General features: G+C 39.0%; 1 protein-coding gene across 3 annotated transcripts in view; it reads left to right on the top strand.

Annotated features, from left to right (window-relative positions):
• The window catches only part of Pop2 (CCR4-NOT transcription complex subunit Pop2), a 223969-nt gene that overhangs the window by 197617 nt on the left and 10797 nt on the right, over positions 1-15555 (top strand). For all 3 annotated transcript variants that reach the window (XM_067136670.2, XM_067136669.2, XM_067136671.2), the window contains exons 7-8: positions 1305-1419; positions 15018-15158. In XM_067136670.2, coding sequence (XP_066992771.1) covers positions 1305-1419; positions 15018-15158 — 256 coding nt within the window. The remainder of the gene's footprint in view (positions 1-1304; positions 1420-15017; positions 15159-15555) is intronic.

Below are 15555 nucleotides of genomic sequence, written 5' to 3'. Positions count from 1 at the left end.
GCCACAACAGAATGACTACTTTTACTGAATGTATTGAGTAAACTTTTCAAGAGTGTCCTAGAATCTGGTCAGTGCTGTTGGTTTGAGGATAGAGTGAAACTACTGCATTTCTGGTTCTGATTTGCATACTGCATATGTGATAGGAGAATGCATCTATTATTGTAACAGATACAGTAGAGTCTCGCTCAACCGACCTTCGCTTATCCGACACTCCGTGTTATCCGACACTGGTAGGCTTAATTTGATCTTTAGGTGGATGCAATTCTGGGACACGGGGTGTGGAGGGTGCGACTGTGGGACAAGCACTAGCAGTCATGCGGTAGGATTTTGCAATGTAGTATTGGTTGGGTGCGGATGTTATCATATCCTCTCTGAGTATGGCGAGTAAACGTAAGAAAGTGTTTCTGTGGAAGACAAGTAGAGTGGGTTAAAGAGACTGGACAAAGGGGAAACTCTCCAAAAAAATGGCTTCAGATTATGGTGTTGGACATGTTACAGTGGGAGGCTGGAAACATACGAGGGAATAAATTGAAAAGTGGTGCTCTACCAGAGCAACAAGTGATGCACTGAAAATTAGAAAAAAAACAATGAAAAATGTGAGTACATAAAAGTAAGTGAAGCACTATTTCTTTGGTTCACTAAAAACCAGGAAAAGGGCTTGTCAATATCTGGTCCCATTCTGCAAGAAATGGCGGTGTATATCCAGTAGGAGTTTAATAAAGGGACCCTGATTTTACTGCTATTGCTGGGTGGCTTGATCGGTGGGAAAAACGGTACGGCATTGGGCAGCTTAATATCTGTGGAGAAGAACTGCCAGCTAAATCCGATGAGGTTGTGAAATTTAAAAGACAATTTCAAGAAATAATTATTGCTGAAGGATTAACCGGTGATCAGATTTTTAATTGTGATGAGACTGGGCTGAATTTCAAGATGCTGACATCAAAACTCTTGCAGCCCAAGCCAAGACGTCTGCACCTGGCTACAGGCGTAGTAAGAAAAGAGTACTGCATCTACTGTACAACTGAATTAATAAGACAATAAATAGAGTCCCGCAAAACATAGTACGTAATACAGTATAGTCTTCCTGTTTGTTTTAGTTCATTTTCAAAGTTATTCTGTATTATCCGACATTTTCGGTGATCCGACGTACTCCAGGTCCCGTTTAGGTCGGATAATCGAGACTCTACTGTATTAAACTTGATTTAATTTGTTTAGAGGATCTACTTTCAGAGCAAACTAACCACTTATAGTGATGAGGTTTTTCCCTCCATATTTTTACATCTTTTTTATTCTTATTTTTCTAGTGGTTACGACTTCGGGTACCTTCTGAAACTCTTGACGGATCAGAATTTACCTCAAGAAGAAAGTGATTTCTTTGAACTCTTGAGGCTTTACTTCCCTACAGTGTATGATGTGAAGGTGAGTGAAACAAGAAGCTGCAATGATTTACTGTTTGTCACATCAGAAAGACATCCGCACCTGATTATCTTGTTGTGTCAGTCATAGGAATTGTGGAGTTGTGCTTATACAAAATTGCATACGGAATAAAGTAATTGTTGTAGATTTTTAATTTGTAAAACTATTCTTCATTCGTACTATAAAAAGATTTTAAACAAAGAAACTTAGCTAAAAATGCCCTAAATAGCCACATTCAAAGACCTATAATTACATTAAAAGAGAGTACATTATATTTATAGACTTATGCATCGTTCATTGTTAATGAATTTTGTTGTAAAGCATGTTCTGGTATTATACTTGATTTAATTACTCTGTCCCAGTTATTTAAGACTAGCTTGTACCCATGGCTGCTTCGCCTGCTGTTATTAAATCAACCATTAGACATTTCTAAGCTGTTTATTTAAAAGCAAAATAAAAATCTTATTTATTAACACACAATTTTTTAGATAAATTGCATGAATTACATTATTTTATTTTAAATTATATTGTTACTTTCAAAGCTTAAGATACCGGGGTGGTGGAAGGTACAAATAATAAGAACCTTTTGATCAGTGAGTTTTGGTGACATTCACAGGCCACCAGGAGTGGGGTTTTTTCTTGTAAATTTTGAATTTGTAATTTTAAGTTATTGTGATTCTAACTTTTCTCTGTTAATAAATTTACATAATTTACACTTAGGTACATAACTGATACCTTCAGTTTAATTGAAATCAGTGGCATAGAAAATATTTTTCTCAACATAATGAGAAAGAACTAGGAGAATATCAAGGAGGTTTCAGACCCTGGAGGAGCTGTCCTGATCAGATCATGAGTCCTAAGTTGATAATGTGGCTATAACAGAAGACAAAACAGAGATATGGTGATAACATTTGTAGATTTCAAGAAAGCTTATGATTGCATCCATAGAGAATCTCTGTTTAAAATTTTAGGACACCTTGGACTACATGCCAAATTAATAAACATGATAAAATTGACTCTCACTAACACCAAATCAAAAGTGAAGTTTAGGGGTGAAACATCAGAGATATTTGAAATTAAAACTGGACTACGGCAGGGAGATGGGCTCACACCACTATTAAATAGTGCTCCAAAAATAGTAATGAGGGAATGGTTTAGGAAATGTCTCCCAAAAATAAAGATTGGCCAAAAAATCAAAACAAATTGCCTGGGTTTCGCTGACGATTTAGCATTACTAGTAGTGGACATAAAAGAAGCAAAAACCCAGATATCAGAACTTCAAAACATTGCAAATAAAATTGGCCTCAAAATATCATTTGAAAAAACAGAAATTATGCCCCAAAAACCTACACAACTAAAAGAAGTTACCATAAATGGTAATAAAATCAAAATAGTAACTCAATTGAAATATCTTGGAGAAGTACAGTAATAACACATAACCTAAATGAAAAAATCTCAATCCAAACGAGAACAAATAGATTAGCTAAAGCACAAAAATTAACATGGGATATCTACAAAAAGAAATATCAATAAATGCAAAAATAAAACACTACAACACAGTTATAAAACCAGAAGCTACATATGCAGCAGAAACACTTTTTCACCTGAATAAAGAATCAAAGACTTTAGAAAATTGAAAGGATTGGAAGAACCTGCATCAGCAAAAAATAGCAGAAAGATTGACAGTGGCGGATAATACCTAACAAAGTAGTGTACAAAGAGGTAGAACCCATTACAGATACTATGCGTAAGAGGAGACTGGGATTCTTTGGACATATCATGAGGATGCAGGATATGAGACTTCTGAAACAACTAGTACAACGCAATCTTGTCTCAATTTTTTTTTGCTAGGGGCTTTACGTCGCACCGACACAGATAGGTCTTATGGCGACGATGGGATAGGAAAGGCCTAGGAGTTGGAAGGAAGCGGCCGTGGCCTTAATTAAGGTACATTTGCCTGGTGTGAAAATGGGAAACCACGGAAAACCACCTTCAGGGCTGCCGATAGTGGGATTTGAACCTACTATCTCCTGGATGCAAGCTCACAGCCGCGCGCCTCTACGCGCAAGGCCAACTCGCCCGGTGTCTCAAAAAATACCACCAACAGGATGTAAATGGATCAGAGAAGTAAGAGAGGATCTGAAGGAAATAGGCCTTACAACAGAAGACACCACAAATAAGTTAAAATTGAATACAAAAAGAATACAAACCTCCGCTTTACCCTTACGTGAAACAAGCCAACAACATGCATATTTTCAACTGAGGAAAGGGCACGAAGATTGGAGCGTCTGAAGAAGTACTGGGAGGACCGCAAAGCCCGAACAATCCCTTCAAAGAGACCTGAACGATGGACTGACTAAAGTGATCCTATGCGATCAAAAAAAGAAGAAGAAAGGAATAGTAAAATTGACAAAAGTATAATTGGGTCTACTTTCTATCTGTGATCTATTTTGTAACCTTTACAACACACCGACTTGATTTTACAACAGTTTAACCTATCAAAATATCTTTAGGGTATGGTACTGATGCAGACATTTGAGTTTCTCGTGTTCAATGTCCATATCCTTTCCAGTATAAACAATAAAATCAAGGATACACCCAGTTTCACAGTCGCAGAATATAAACATATATATACCAAACCTGTGTCGCTCTGATGGAATGTACTGTTTCCATTTTAGGTGACCTTTCCAAGCAACTCACGAATACAGATATTTTGGAAAGGATAGAATATAGATCAGAATTTCTCTCTGAAATAGTTTTTTATAGGCCTAATTTTGTAAAGTCTGTCATCTGGGTGTTGTAGATTGTTGTCAGAAAAGTGAAGCAGCCTTAGAAGCAGGGAGAAATTGTCGAGAGAGGTCACTCTACCGAACATCAGAGTTTTGAACAATTTATTTGTTAACCAGTAGTTTCCATTTTTTTCTTCACATGACCCATCAGCAAAACAGTTGCCAGGAAAAGATAAGGAGAGAGTACGGTTATGCCTGGCCACTTATGTAACTTTGACCTTTCCTTTACGTCCGTATTTTCCATAACAAATAAGTAGTGTTTGTTCATTTCTGACACTATTAAGTTCATAATATTATGATCAACAACTTCTTTGAAAATCAACACTTCAAATCTTGAATTATTGCCATTATCATTGAAATGAAGATTGTCACTAACCCCTTCATTTGATGAATCAAAATGAGCGGAAAGCATAAGAAGAAACCTGCCTACAGAACTCCACTTTCTTCCTTCGGTTTGAACAGCTGACAGCTTAGCCTTCTTTGCTACAGCAGAGCACTGCACTTCGTCCTCAATTTCTGTGTTGTCGTCTTTCGAGGAATAACCAATTTCACTCTCGTTGGACACAATACAATCACTATCATAAATATAAATTTCATCTTCAGACTCCTCGTTAGTGAAAATATTACTTACATCTCCTGGAGCAAGCTCACATCCTCGATTCGTTCCCGCTATTACCACGTGTATTTGTTTACTACCAAAGCGTGTTTGTTTCTACGGAAACCAGAGGTGAGGGAAAAGAAAAATAGTGCGTGTTGTCAAAGAATATTCATGCAATGCACTCACAGGAAACAACAGTAGAAAACAGTTCCCAGGTGAAGCAATTTGTAGCATAATCGTGTAAGAAGTTAGGTTACATAACTATGGATGCTGCGACAGAACTTCGTCACAGAACATACGAGATATGATAAATCACGGAATAAAGTTTGCTGAACATGTCAAACATCCCCCAACTTTGTTCTAAAAACCCGCCAGTACGATGTCAGGCAACAATTTCAAACATTCAACATGAAACTTGAATAGACGGCAGTATTGTTCAGGAGCAAACTTTGAGAATGTAAATAGACAGCAGTACTGCCGTGGGCCACACGCGACACTGCCATAAAAAGACGGCAGTACTGCTTATTGGGTTAAAACAATATAAAAGACCATATTATACACTGGCAGAAAAAAATATCCAAACTTCATAAAATAAGGAATGTAGAATACGGAAATTTTGGCAATGTATTTGTTGAGGTAACATATTTAATTGATTCAAGGTACAAGACTACAGGTTAATATCTGCACGAGAAAAGCCATTGCAAATGTGCCATGCTGGTCCATTAATAACCGGTGTATTCGCCTGACTGTTCAATGCAGGCATGCAAACGTGCATGCTTTGTGTCGTACATGTGCCGGATGTCAGCTTGTGGGATGGAGTTCCATGCCTGTTGCACTTGGTCGGTTAATACACGGACAGTTAATGACGGTTGTGGATGACACTGGAGTTGATGTCCCATACATGCTCGATTGGGTACAGATTGGGGGATCAAGCAGGACAAGGCAACATGTCAACACTCTGTAGAGCAGGTTGGGTCGCAAAAGCAACATGGGGGCATGTTTTATCCTGTTGGGAAACGCCCCCGGAATGATGTTCATGAATGGCAGCACCAGACGTACGTACACATCTGGAGTCAGGGTGCATGGGATAACCACAAGAGTGCTCCTGCTGTCATAGGTATTGCTCCCCAAAACTCCCGGTGTAGGTCCAGTGTGTCGATGCCGCAGACAAGTATAATGTAGGCCTCCTTCAAACCAACACACGGCCATCACTGGCACCAAAGCAGAACTGGCTTTCATCGGAAAACACAACAGACCTCCACTCCATCCCCCAATGAGCTCTCGCTTGACACCTCTGAAGTCGCAGACAGTGGTGGTTTGGCGTAAGTGGAATGCACGCCGCAGGCATCTGACTCAGAGCTGTCCTTCAGGTAACTGATTTTGAACAGTTCATTGCATCACTGTGGTGCCAACTGCCACTCAAATTGCTGCTGCAGACGTAGTCCGCTGCGCCACAGCCATATACGGCAGTCCTCCCTCTCGGTGGTACCACAGAGACATCCGGAGCCTGATCTTCTTGCGAGTGTACCTTTTCATGAACACTGCTGCCAGCACACATGCACAGTGGAGACATTCCTGCCAAGTCGTTCTACAATAGCGCAGAAGGAAACTCCACCTTCACGTAGCCGTATTATATGGTCTTGTTCAACTGCAGTGAGCTGTTGATACTGGCCTCTTTGTCGTTGTAAAGGCATTCTTGACCCAGTCACAGTCACTCCGTCCAATCTCACAGGTAACTAACGCTCTCACACAGTGCAGCCCGTATTTAAAGCAAACCGCAGTGAGCTGTTGATACCGGCTTCTTTGTTGTTGTAAAGGCGTTCTTGACCCACTCACAGTCACTCTCACACAGTGCAGCCCGTATTTAAAGCAAACCTGATGTGCAATGTCATGGGGCTGCTACTAGCGCTACACTAATGCAATTTGTGGGAAATTTGAATAAACATCATCTTTCAGATGTATAAATATGCCTACCAACATTCGTTAATCTAGCACAACTCCTTCGCAGCTGTGAGCTTGCATCCAGGAGATAGTGGGTTTGAATCCCACTGTTGGCAGCCCTGATGATGGTTGTCCGTAGTTTCCCATTTTTACACCAGGCAAATACTGGGGCTGTACCTTAATTAAGGCCATGGATGCTTCCTTCCCACTCCTAGCCCTTTCCTATCCCATCATCGCCATAAGATCTATCTGTGTCGGTGCGACGTAAAGCCACTAGCAAAAAAAAAAATTCCACCAGTGTATTTTTTTCTGATGGTGTTTCTAGATAAACTATATTAAGTGTCCTTCCATTTGGAGCTAAGATGTATAGTGTGTTTGCCTTGCCAACTCTTCAGCAACCCATGTACATTTGACCATAGGAGAAGGACCCTTTCTGAAGATCAAGTTCTACAACTTTAAGGGGTTGTCCTTGTGCCTTGTCGATGCACATAGCAAAACTCAAATGGTGAACTGCAGACATTTAAAAAGTGGTATATCTGATGGGATGATTTGAATCCGAACAATGAATACTACTTTGCCCATGGCATATCCGGTCACGACAGTGGTTCAGTAATATTCGGCATCAGTTTCTTGACTGAGAGTTGTTGCAGAGGGAATGAGGATTCATTTTCGTGAAAAGGATAATTGGTGCCACAATTGTCCACTCCAAGATGTTCAAAGGTACTTCAGGTGACTCCAAATTGTTCGAAAGCTCTGTCGTGTAGTTTATAGCATCATCATCTATATTACATGTCATGTCATTAGACTTGTAAATTTTTAGAGCACTGGGTAATTCCTTTAAAAGTTGCTTGTTGATGACGTTGGCAGCTTAATTTCTTGGAGCAAGATTTATTTTTTGACACAGCCATGCATGATCAGTGAAATGCTGTGCCCACGTAGGTTAAAAATTTCAGATCTCTGTGTGCCATAGATTTTGCTGGGCATCACACACATACACACAAGCAAATACTTCTGGATATCATGGACTGAATATGGCTCCTCATGTCAGGGACTGAAAATGGCTTTCTATGCTATGGACTTAAAATGGCACCTTGACTAATAAATGTATTACCATACCTTGTTTATTATTGTGAATCTTAACTAGTACATAAGCCTGAATCCGACAGTCAAAATCTGTGAAACCTCGTTAAGACATTTCTGCAGGGGACAAGGAAAAAGAACATGTTAAGCAAGAAAACATACTAATGAATATACGAATAAAAACTATCCACCAGGTTTATGGAAATACTAGATATGATTTTTCCGACATAAGGGCATTTTGTATTTCTAAAGATGAGTGGAAAGTATTAAAAGGTGTGAAAAAAACGAGGGAACAAATATGAAAACCTTTTCTGCTGGTGATTATAAAATAACAAGTACCAGTACACTGAAAGGTGTGAAAAACAACTGACAACAAATATGAAAACATGTGCACAGGGGCCAATATAAATATTGAAGTATTATTGCGGATCACACTCTTTCTAAAACACGTTAGGGGAAGCCTTTTATTTCAGAGCGGTGGGATTAAACATTATTTTCTGGTCACACTCTTAGACAGTGAATTAGAGGTTACATTCGGCCATGTGCAGCTGCAAGGAATGACTTTGACCGCCATTTTGAATCAAACAAAACTTCAACAGACTTGAGTGATTGAGTCGAAACTTAAACATGCGAGTTTCAACATTCGCGCTCTGTGAGCGCGTATGCCAGTCCACTTTCTGACAGATTTTAATTTTGTCCTCGGGTGTTTACAGTGCACTATGTCTTCTGGTATAGGCTAGAGTAATTTTGTTACTTTCATTGATCTGTTTCTGTCTTATCCTTGGCTTTGACAATATGAAAGTGACTAAGGTATGAGTGATGCTGGTAATGCCATTCCTTCTGCAGCCAGTCCCTGCTATGAATGGTGTGAAAATGTTGCTCATAGGGTCGGTTGGTGCATGCATTTCAGTGGGCTTGGCAGACTGAATGTAATAGCAACTTCTGGCTCGGTGAGGAGAGCAACGGGAAACTACCTCACTCCTCATTTCCCTAGTATGCCTCTTCAGTGATGCCTAGGCCATCTATGACAGCTGATGGCGGAGCTGTGGAGGATCCAACCAGCCTTAGGGCTGAAGACTGAACATACATACAAGTAAATAAGGAATTTCACCTTTTCCGTGTCCATAACTAGGCTATCAATATATGCACCATGCTAGTCAATTTCACACGATTATGTTCCTCATCCAGATATAGGCTACCATATTACGTGACAAATATTAGCTACACTTTACTGTACCACTCAACGCAAAATGCATGTCTGCCTTCTCAGTGGAATGCAAAATACAAGCACAACCAGGCTCACTCTGCTATTTCAGCAATCTTGCTGCTAACCAGCAAGCAAAACTGAACATTCCTGAGACTAACGGCTTGCTCCCCGAAAGTGCAACTGATCCTTTGAAGTTCAGGAAGGCTTTTTCCCTTAATCATGCAACTGTGCGGGCGGCTCTTACCCGAGTTGGAAATCACGTCTTTCAGAAGGAATGACGAATACAGTAACATTTTCAGATCTAGGAAAAATGTGATTGTAGTAAGCATTAATAGCGAAAATTTGTGACGCTAGAAGTGAGGTATTTTTATGTAGATTTAATACGATGAGAATCGGGACTTTGAATTTATGACATGCTAAGCGGGAAAACTTGTTAATGAGGAACACATTAATGAGGTTTCACTGTATATAAAATAATATGTCCTGACTGACTGATTGATTCAACATTACAAGTAACAACTCTCATTATTGTTCCGTATTGAAGATGGCGCTAGGCATAGAATCTCAAGGATAATATAATAAAACCACCTATTCAACACTTTTCACTTTTAATGTGGTTTGAATCTACATGAATTTATGTAGACTTATCAGGTCAGGTACATGTTTCACCCATTATTTGGGCATCTTCAGCCTGTAGACAACCTTTAGGTCAAGGTTTGGGACCTTTTTAACCATATATAGTATAGTTTACAAACGTTAATAATTTCTTAAGACTAACATGCCAGGATAATACCTAATTTTAAAAATCTGAACAAAACATAACTGTGGGTAACAAATTAATGGTGTTTTAACACCTTGTCAGTCCTATTCTGTCTAACTTAACATATGTCTAAAACTAATATGGATCTTCTTCCTCTATCATAAGTTTTGGGTAAAGAGGATATTACAAACCGGGGTTCATTTGACCCTCCCATATCATTTCATGTTCTTGACATACCGTAAATAATGTCAGAATGTGTTGTGTTAAAACGCAGGTAACTGCTAGTTATTATATAAAGTAAATGGAAATTCTAAATGGACAATTAATATATCTTATAAAAGATACACTTTCCAGGTTTTATGCACCATTCAAATGGAATCAAAACTGGTGTAGTAGTATTTCCTTACAAATCATATTGAGTGCAGTTGTAGCTTGGAGTTGTATTTTGGTGTCTATGGATCTGCGTACTCTTGAGAAAGCTACATACAACTGTCCAAAAAGAATTGCCATCAACGGTGTCATGTGCCGTCGCTCTGTATAAGCACTGCGGAGTTTGGAATTTAATCCAGGCTTTTGGCAAGCATTCTAGTGATTAGAAATTCTATAACACCACCTCCCCTACCCTGCCAGCCAATTCTGATGGTAAAAATATTTCAACGAACAGGACTCGATCTGGCTAACCTCGGTGTCTGACCATGTAGACTACACACATTAATGACCATGCCACCAGGTGGTCTGCGCTATCTTATGCTTATTGATACAGATAAATCCCAGAATGGAACAAATTGATTCATTCATTTCAGTGAAAGATAGTGTTTTTCACTGAACTGTTCAAGTATGATGGACATTCCTGCATTGTTCTTGTAATCCATAACTGGTACCAGCTTAAGTCTCTCAACTGTATCTGTGGAGGGCCACAGAAGCGAGGATGTATGCAGTTAGACATCATGCTGATAGTTATGCTCTGTATATGTCACCATGGTGAATACACGATGACAACTTTGCTGATAGAAACTTATTTTTCTTTTAAAAAGTACAAAAGTTATGGTTGTGAGAGGTTCATTGTATTTTTTGTGTACCCGTGCTTCACTACAGAATTCTACATTTTATACAGAATTGTAGGTTAGGTAGAGTACACGTTGTGAGCTAGACTGTATTAAATTGCATAGCTCTTAACGTTACCCTGGAAACCCGACGGAGAAATCACCAAACGTCTTTTCTCATATGAAGACTGTGTTAGGGAATTTTCATTGTAATGGTATGCCTGCTTGCATACCATCAGTCACAATCAGGTTGGGGAATTGCATTATAATGGCAGGCACTCACTCTCCATCTGCCTTTTTACATCTTCAGAAAGACTTTCTTAGTGGTTTACCCAACTGAAATGAACATAGGTTATTACAATGATGTCAGTAGGAACAGTGCGAGTAAAAGCAATAATTTCACATAAAATACTTGATCAAATTAAAAATCACACATTTTCTCACTGTAACGAACAGTACTACGCTTGCCGATCTAACAGTCCAAAGTTCCAGAGCTGGAATGACCAGGCCGCAGACAGCCATGATCCGTGAACACACTTAGTCTTTTTTTTTTTTGGAGGGGGAGGGGGTCGAATAGTGGAGAGACCCAAGGCAAAAACTATGCCCTTTTACTAATCTGTTTCCTAGGAGTACGCGATGAGTCGGAAAATCTCAATTCACTTCACTGGTGGCGGAAAAATCTAGCTGACTTGTTTTTGGATGACCATGCTTGATATTCACCTCTTTGCAGTACTTTGGATGAAATATCAGGTGGCATGTTTTTATACAGTATTTCTTTGCTTTTCATTAACCCTTTTACAAAGGTCTGGAGACATGTACCAGTTGTCAAGGTACAGGGTGTGACCCTTGTTGAACAAGGGTTCATACGTTGGTGCTCGCGGTCAAAGAAGGGTCAGTCATGTCTTTTCTTGTATATATGCGAAAGTTGTTGCAGTACCATGTATTTGCATCGCAAATTTTATGTATCTTTATCCCAAATCTGGCCCTCTTACTGCGATTACATTGCACGTATGGCAGCCTACCATGAAATTTCATGAGGGATTTGACAAAGGCAATGTTTTTTGACAGTTCAAACAACAAAGAAAATGTATGGTAGAGTTTGAGGGATGTTCCACCATTCAACACATTGTAAAATATATTAAATTTATTGGGCAAAGACCGGTTTTGACTCCTTTGGAGTCATCATCAGTTCTTAAACCTAAACCAAGAAACTTTTAAGTACCAAGTAGTTTATATCTTTGTGCATTTCATTTCAATGTATATATATTTCATCCAGTTTAATTAGATAGAAACAAGATTATCAAGTCCAAGAACTTTCTTAAAGCGCCATGTGTTTCATATTGATTTGTGTATATTTCCAACCAGTGCATATGTTTCCAGTGTTCCGTGTTCATTGAACACACGACAGTTGAAGCAAGAACTAAGAACTTTTTGAGTTCCAAGTATTGCTTAGCATGTGTACATTACAATTCAAGGTGTATGTTTTGCAACCCATTGATGTGTTTTCAGGCAATCGCCATTATGTATATCATTTTTTATTATGATTTTTTTTATTATGATGTCTTATGTCAACCAATCGAGCTGTATGTAGGCAACCCTACAGTTATCAGATTCCCCTTGATTTGATATTCAACAAGAACTGATGACGACTTTAAGGGAGTCGAAACCAGTCTTCGCCCAATAAATTTAATATATTTTACAATGTGTTGAATGGTGGAACATCCCTCAAACTCTATCATATTAGTTGTACATCAACACGGAAATGAAAATCATAACCTACGAAAGAAAATGTATCTGAGAAGTGCAAAATTATAGGCCTGGTTTTTCTTGGTTTGTCACTAACATCACCTCAAACATCATCAATGAAGTGGAGGAAATGAGAAATGAGAAGAAATCTTTCCCTGCTCTTTGTTTCTGAAAAGATAGGAGTTTCAGTGCACCTATCTCTACTCCAGTACAACTGGAAACATGGTTTCCAAACTTGGGACATCAGGATACACAAAGCAAAGTACGCCTTTATTTCGTTCTCCATTGTGTTAAACAATTTCATGTTATTGTTTTGCCTTTTCCTATTCTTATCTATAAGTTGCTTCTGAGCATAATTATTTGTCTGTGTAGCAATTAGAGAAAATAAAGGGTCCATATAGTGTAAAAAGACGGAGAGCTCTGATGTAACTGTGGCTGCATTTCTGGAATAAAATCTCAGAAACACCACTGTTTGTATTGAAGGGGTGAATGACTTATCCACACCCAATCAACCTATTTCGCACATTTAGGTTGTGGAGTTCTGGCATGAAAGTTACATTCATCATCATTCTCTGAGTCACTAGTCATATTTACATTTTCTGTCTCATTTACACTCGACATTTCCTCATACAAATGGTCATGTTCTAATTCCTGAAGATCTTCATTTTCTATCCTCCGAATCACTATTTAACACACTATTCACTTACACTATCCCCCTTATCACTATCTAAAACACTATTAACTAACTTCACTAACTCCTCGTGTTCAGAAACACGCGTGCTGCTAGTTGCCATATTGGCTACTGGCTTGAAATGAATTTTTAATATTTTTGAGTCATATTATGCACGTGATGTGAAGGACAAACAAGGAGAAACTTCGACATACCCTCACCTCAACCACCTAGTACACGGAAATCTTAATGCAAGAGCTATCTGTTACAAACTGGGTGAACTATAGGAAGATACCTGAACATTGACAATGTGCAAGCCCACCTCATCATCCGAGTTGTAGGCTTTGTGGCTCGCAAGCAAGCATGCCTCATCATCCGAGTTCATTTGGTTAAAATGGCTCCTTGACTTGTATTGCATATCTTAGGTACGTTTTTCGGACTGGTTTGAAACAAAGAGAGGAGTGCAGCAGGACAGCCCATTGTCACTACTTCTATTTATTATTGTAATGGATGTAGTAATGAAATCTATTAAAAGGAAAGAACATGGAGATATCAAAGCCTTCACATTTGCAGATGATGTTGCGATCTGGAGTGACTCAGAAGAGGAATTGGAAGAGAGAATGCAAAGCTGGAAGAGGAGTTTAAGAAATATGGTTTAAACATCAGCAAGACCAAAACGGTAGTGATGAAAGTGTATGGGGAAAGAGCAGAGCCAATAGTCATGTTAAATGAAACCCAACTGGACAGCATTCCAGTTTTCAAATACTTGGGTAGCGTTATATCAAATGACAACCTAGCAAAACATGAGGTGAACAGTCGAATCAGTAAGGCAACACAATTTTACCACCAGGTAAGACACCTGTTGTGGGATGAGCAAATACCCATGAAAACAAAAATGACATTGTACAAGTCCTATTATACACCAATTCTGACATACAATCTCGAAACCACAACACTGACCAATAGAGATAATTCCAAACTTCAGGCAGCTGAAATACCTACGCACTATGATCCAGAAAACCAGGAAAGACAAGATTAGGAACGAGAAAATTAGAGAAGAAGTAGGAATAGATGATTCTCTCCTCAATAAGATTCAGATATCAAGACTGAAGTGGTTTGGTCACATGAAGAGGATGCCAGTAAACAGAACTGCAAGGAAGGAATTTGACAGAAAAGTAGAAGGAAGACGACCCGTGGGAAGGCCACGAAGGAAATGGATAGTTTTAGTTAAGAACGATGTACTGCTGAGAGGTCATGATTGGAACAAGTTGGTGGAGGAAGAATGGTACAGGACAGGATGAGATGGAGGAGGCTCATATACCACACCCGGGAAACTGGAGATGGTTTAGGATGATGATGATGATGATGAGGTACGTTGCCTAGCAACAGTGAATCTATACATTTAATACTGGTGACAGCACATTGGTGTGTCATATCCCAACACACCTTTTCCACTGGTTTTCATTCATAATTCACCAGTGACCTCAAAAATGAACAATCCAGCTTTGAGGTGCATTTGGACCCACTTCCATCCACCTACCATCTGTATTAAAAATTTCAGAACTCTGCATGCTGTAGATGTGACTGGGCATCGCACAGACACACACACTTCCTTTTATTATTATAGATGACATTATTAAGTCACATACTTTCTACTTGTGTATAGCATCGTTATAAAAATGTTAGCTATCGATCACAAATCAGTGCTTATTATATCATATATTTGTATATTTCTTTGTTTAATCTCATGTTTTATGGATTTAACAGTATCTTATGAAGAGCTGTAAGAACCTAAAGGGTGGACTTCAGGAAGTAGCAGACCAACTGGAACTCGAAAGAATTGGACCCCAACACCAGGCCGGTAGTGATTCCCTTCTCACAGGAATGGCTTTTTTCAAGATGCGTGAGGTAAATATAGTAATTTCTTATATTTTATGGCACTAGAGGGAATTAGTAAAAACTATGTGATGTTTCCTTACAAGGTCACCTGAGGGTTTCAAAAAGTTTGTCAGTTTGAATTCTCTATTATTTGGTCTTTGAAGAACTTTGAAGCAAATATTCCCATTTTAGGTCTTGTTATTTATAGATCTGTGTGTTTTAAATGGAATTACTTTAGCTTTCATCATCATCATCATCATCATCCTTATCCTTTCCCCAACTCCAGCTCCCTCTGGGTCGGGTCAGTTATGGCACTTCTTCACCTTCCTCTCTCCTTCCACCATTCCTCTTCCATCATTCTGTCTTAGTCCAGGTTTCTTCCTCTTGTACTCCTCTTTGTTGAATCGGTCTGCCTTGTTTTAGGTCT

The sequence above is a fragment of the Anabrus simplex genome, chromosome 1 (genome assembly GCF_040414725.1).
Source record: "Anabrus simplex isolate iqAnaSimp1 chromosome 1, ASM4041472v1, whole genome shotgun sequence".
Lineage (NCBI taxonomy): Eukaryota > Metazoa > Arthropoda > Insecta > Orthoptera > Tettigoniidae > Anabrus > Anabrus simplex.
The sequence above is the reverse complement of the archived record's forward strand: the minus strand, read 5'-3'. Positions and strand labels throughout refer to the sequence as shown.